The 5,794-nt window shown below is 36.6% G+C and overlaps 1 protein-coding gene across 1 annotated transcript; it reads right to left on the reverse strand.

The window, feature by feature from the left end:
- Positions 1 to 435: 435 nt before the first annotated feature.
- Positions 436 to 2,771, reverse strand: LOC121251396 (2-oxoglutarate-dependent dioxygenase AOP2-like). The gene is given in 4 exon segments (XM_041150685.1): positions 436 to 900; positions 1,797 to 2,148; positions 2,264 to 2,474; positions 2,477 to 2,771. Coding segments are annotated over 4 exon segments (951 nt in total). The 5' UTR covers positions 2,631 to 2,771; the 3' UTR covers positions 436 to 666.
- Between the last annotated feature and the right edge of the window lie 3,023 nt (positions 2,772 to 5,794).

Consider the following 5,794-nt stretch of genomic DNA (forward strand, 5'->3'; position numbering starts at 1 on the left):
ATATTGGTTTGGAAGCTAAAATTAAAAGAAAATTTGGATGTTCAGAAAAGTTGCTAAAAATAAATAAAGAATAATTGTATATGTACAGCCTTAGGGTTTGTAAATCATGGACACTCATTTAAAAAAATAGAATTCACCGTTAAAAAATAATTTTTTCATGTAGATGTCAAATTCTAGATGGTAATTGCTTCACACCTTACTGTGATCTCTCGATACCTTTATGGAGCTTTGTAACTAGTGGCCGTCGCTAGAGAGTTTTCCCAATGTGCGGAGTCCCTGAGGTGAAACTTTTAGATCTTTGGATAGTATGCGCTAATTTACTCTTTTTCTTATTAACTTTTTTTAAAATTAAGTGCATAATACTTGCACACCCTAAGACTATAAATATCATTCATCATAAATAAATTAGCAATTGGATGAGTAAATAAATACGAGTGATCATCAAGTTATTGATAACATTCGATTGAAAAAGACATAAGATCTGTGAAATATATAATAAAGACACACAGAGAGACACTTGTAAATACATGATCAGAAAGGAAAAACCACCAATCGACTTAAACCATGATCTATCTCATAGTGCAAAACACACGCACATAAGCATTGAGGTACCCTCCAGTACGTACGTACTTGAGCTGAGTTTCTTTGAACAGAAAGATCAGTGCTTCAAACACCACAAAAGGCTTTCACTGGAAGTGCTGTAGCATGAACGGCCTGTGCTTTTAAAAAGTCAATCAAATTTAAGGGTTTGTATCGCAAAGGGTGTTCTTCATCAACCAATTCTTCCGGCACACTGATAACCCCATCATTAAATGCAAACAACCCAAGTGAGTGCCTCGTTTCGTTTTCAGTCATCATAACTCGATGGAAGCAAGCTTGAATCCTGTCATTGCTCCATACCTACGTACCTTGCATTGATGGTCAAGTAATTACTATTGATTCCACTTATTTAAATGATCGATTACGATTTCAGAGCAATTACCATGTCCAAAAGACTTATGCCTCGTTTGTTTTTGCAGATGAGTAAAAATGCAAATTGAATAATATTTTTTTAATATTATTTTTATTTTAAGATTTGAAAAAATTAAATTGTTTATTTTATTTTGTGTAAAAATTATAAAAAATCGTAATGATCATTAGATGATATGAATTGAGAGAAGTTATAAAAATAAACAAGGCCTTAAATTGATCACACCACCTATATATATATATATTTCGTGTGTAGTAGCTAGTTACCTTCTTTTTCAAACACTTTAGGGCCCAAATACTTCATTAAATTTGAATAAATTTTTCAACATAATTTTTGTGATGGCGTTTGTGAAAGTGGACAAGTAAAATTGAAAAGTTGTTTCAATATAAGTATTAAGATCATTAACTTTACATTCGGAATTTGTAAAAGTTGTTATAATTTTCATACTAATAATTAAATAATGATTGAATCAAAAGTTAAAATAGTATTTTTTTTATTTGGTTTTAAAAAAAAATAATGAAAAAATTTGTAGCTAAACAAGTCCTAATTCTTTTGATATTTCCTGGGAGTACTCATGTATTATTATCAGAGAGAGAGAAATATGCATAAGAGTTACATAGTTAATTAAGAAAAGAAAAATGATAGTTGCAATCTTAAGTGTGCAAGCGTCATGTAATTATTTTGAAAAAAGTAAATAGATACGGGATTTACATGAAAAAAAAAAATAACTATTTTCTAGCAAAGTGACTATACGGTACTTACGCATTTTACGACTGTAAGCAATATTATTCTCGATAAAAACCATTAGTATCTGCCGTAAACCCACCTGGAGTGACTCGGCTGCCAAGAATATAAAGGATGTAGGCGATGGATCGAAACAAATCCATTCGCCATCATTTGTTTTTATCTCCAGACCCTTTACACGATTTTGATGAAGTATGGAGGTGAAGTGCTTGTCCGCATGGCTTGGAAGGCCTTCGGTCCTCGACCACCCTGTCTTCTGATCATCATGATCATGATCAATATCACGTTCTTTGTATTTTAGAAATCCGAGACTGTGTGTGGTTAAATCCATGTGAGAGTCATAGTATTTCTCCACGCCATAGTTTTCGAACAGCATTCTCGTCACCATTTGATCCAATTCCTCCATCAGCCTCACGTATGAATCAGCACTCTCACTAGCCAAAACAAAAGTTCTGGGATTTAGTTATTTCCTCAAGCAACAAGAGTGCATCATAAATCATGAAAAGAAAAAGAAATGGACAGATGAGATTAGATTATGATTCTGATTACCGGAAACGATCGTTTCCGTCGGGCCAGAAGATACTGGTCACCCTCTGAGTTTCTTCCGGAGAGATTGCGTTGTCAATCATCATGCGTTCGTGAAGATCAGCAATAGAAGAATAGCCATGATAGGGCTTTTCATATATTGCTTTCTGCTTGGTTTCTGTGGGGAAATCAAACAGCTCTCGTACTGCATCAAACATTGTGTCGTGAAGCTCCAAGGGAACTTATTGCCGAGTTCTGCTACAAAGTAACCGTGCTCTTCGAGTGCGCTGCAAACTTGCTCGCGCAGCGAGGACCATAAGGCTGTACCAGGCTTGAGGTTCTCGTTGGAGAAATCGAGAACCGGAATCTTGGCCTGTGTCTGGATAGCCATGGGGGGGGGGGGGGGGGGGGTTTTCTTTTCCGTTGATTAAGCTCGGAATTTGAGGGCTCTCTGCAAGGCAAAACCGTGAAACGCAGTTGTGATATGGAAGTAATGCGTTGTTTATAGAATTCAGGCTCCGATTGGATACAGATGCTGACATGTAAGGCTCAATCTTCAAAAAAAAAATCTCTTAGCAAAGGAGTGGTTTATCAAATTCCACGTCAATCCTACGAATTGATGACGAAAATTATTTTTATATGATAATAAATTATTTTTTTCTCAAATTTTGTTTTTAATAAAAAAAATCGTTAATATGTATTTTTGTGTGTCAAATCACTTATATCTAGCAAGATTTTTTTTTAAATTTTCACACAAAATATAATAAATAATTTAATTTTTTTAAATCTCAAAATAATAATAACATTAAAAAATAATATTCTAATAATATTTTATTTAACTTTCATCTAAAAGCATATCATCTCATCTCATCTTATCTTAGTCATTACAGTGTTGTGTCCAGTCTTTTTGAAAAAGTGCCGAATTTCAGTGATTCTAAATAAATAAATAAATATTTGCATAATATCGTAAGCTACAGTATTAGAGTATATAAATTTCACATATTTTTTTTTAAAAAGTACATGAATCTATCATTAAAAAAATAATTCTTTTATATAAATTTTAAATTTATTTACTTTTTTTAAATAAAATTACATGTCTTAAAACTGAAAATATTATTTCTGTACACTTCTTTTTCTTTGAAATACTCTAAATACACTTAATCCTCCATCTCTTGCTTGAAATTTTAAGTTCAGATAAAGAACTTAATAAACCTTCTACCAAGGAAGACATACAATTTCGTGAATAAATTATTAGCAAGTACTGTAGGGTCAAGATATTCGGCAATCGGCAAGATATTTCAAAATAGAGATAACGTCACTGTTGCTTTTGTTCTCCCAAGTATTTATTATTTTATAGAAAAGCTCCAAAACATAGCTATCAAACTGGGCCTACAAATATACACTTTGAGAATGAAAGAAAGGAAATTTTACTAATTAAGTTGGATAAAAGCCAGGCCAAATTATAAACAATCCTATACAACATAGAATCACATCAGCAATAATGGATGACGACAAAGAAGAGGGGGGAGGATGAAGACAGAGAAGAGGGGACCTTCGGGCACGGAGAGAGGGAGCTTAGGGACCAGGAGAGGACAGCCGGTTAGTGTTTTTATTTTACTTTTAATGAGTGAGCCCGACTTGCCGCGTGGGTGTGTTGCGTAAGAAATAGGAACCGGCTGACAAGAAAATTTTCTCTAACTAAATAAAGGTATGCCAAAAAAGATTAGCCTGCATAGATATCGATATCTATATCTTCTTAAATATAAAAGCGTCTATTTCAAAAGGAACAGTATGTTTTTGTCTCACATTTTTTTTCCGTTTTGTCCCTGCATTTTTCACATATCCCTTTTTTATCCCTCTATTTTCTTTTATTTGCTCGTTGTTTTACTTTTTTGGCCTCCTATTTAGTTTGATTTCCCTTTTTGCTTTACTTTTAGAGAAAATCTACTATGCCGCCCTATTATGACCACTCAATTTGACCGTTGGTCAAATTTTTTTTTTTTTTACTTAATAGTTAACGAAGTGATTTTAAATGTATTGGTGTATTTTTTTATTTTTTAAAAATATTTAAATATATTAAAAAAAATATAAAAAAAAAACCAAAACTACTGAACGGCACGCCTAGCAGTAAGAGTAGGGCGGCATTGTAGCCCACTCTTACTTTTATTCCGTTTTTACTTTTTTATCCCTCACAATCTTGAAAAGTGGCTTCTCGACAATTTTGTTTTTCCTTCGTTGTCCTTTTGTTTTGTTGCATGTTTACCTTTCTATCCCTCCTTTTGCTTTACTTTTATTTCGATTTTGTCCCTCACAATCCTGAAAAGTGGCGCAGAGGCACGCCGAGTACTCGCAGGAGCACGGTACGTCACGAGCTGCATAGGCTCGTCGGCAGCAACCAATCTGATCTTCGGCGTCGTCTGATGTTCCTGGAGTGGTCCCCGACCAGCTCCCTCTGGCGAAGATCCTCTCTGGGCCAGCCATGGACACGGGTCTACATATGGCCGAGACTCCGAGACTCAGTCCCACCGTGGCACAGTAAGGGTGGCGGCGGCCACCATGTGGACCGCCGGCGTGGTTTGTTCCTCCTGAAAGCCACCATTGCACCCCGACACGCAACAAGCAACGGGCCACGCATCTAGTGCACAAAATGTGCATTGGACTCCTCGGCCAAATCACGGCCAAGGTCTCCCCTCGCCCACTAGAAGACCACCCAGGCACCACGGCTAGAGGTTACCTCACTCCGACCATGCACCACGGCCAGTGGTCCCCTCGCCTACGGCCATGCCCTTGAGCCTTCGCCTACGGCCATGCCCTTGAGCCCTCGCCCACGACCGTGCACCACGACACTTGAGTCCTCGCTTATGGGGTAGATCCTTTTGTCACGGACTCCTCGCTACTCGACCATGCAAATTCCTCACCCAGACTATACTGGAAGCGAAGTATTGATTGATCTGCATCACTCTTGACGCTAAAACCGGATAGTCGATTAATCCAAAAAAATCCAAAATTTCATCTCACTGAAAACATGTAGAACAAACAAGAATCTCCAAGTATAAAGGAAAATTGCGCAAAACTGAGCAAATGTTATTTAAAATCAAAGCATGGCTCCAAATAGCCATCTATATATGCAGGCACACAACATTACACCAAATAATTAACAACCAAACAAATTCCAGAGCCCGAGCAAGAGGAAGCGAAATCCACTAAGGATCATAAAAGAAAAATAAATAAAAATGAAATCAAATACCTCACTTCGTATATGGAGTCCGAGATGGGTGGAGAAGCAGACTATGAGCCTCCCAACTCAGCCAGAGAGCTTGAACCCATTTCCATTTGTACCCTTTACAGCCCATCCATTGCAACTTCAAGCCCTGTAAAAAAACATTGTTTCTAATAATTATATGGGTGTCGCTGCAGCTAAAGGATGAGAGAGAGAGAGAGAGACGATTTGCTTAGAGAATAAGTTGGATTGAAGTGAGAGAATGAAGAAGGATAGGATAGTGGATGGGTTTATTAATGGTGGTCGTAAAAAGGTTAAGATGTAAGGGGCACATC

The sequence above is a fragment of the Juglans microcarpa x Juglans regia genome, chromosome 1D (assembly GCF_004785595.1).
Source record: "Juglans microcarpa x Juglans regia isolate MS1-56 chromosome 1D, Jm3101_v1.0, whole genome shotgun sequence".
Taxonomy (NCBI): Eukaryota; Viridiplantae; Streptophyta; class Magnoliopsida; order Fagales; family Juglandaceae; genus Juglans; species Juglans microcarpa x Juglans regia.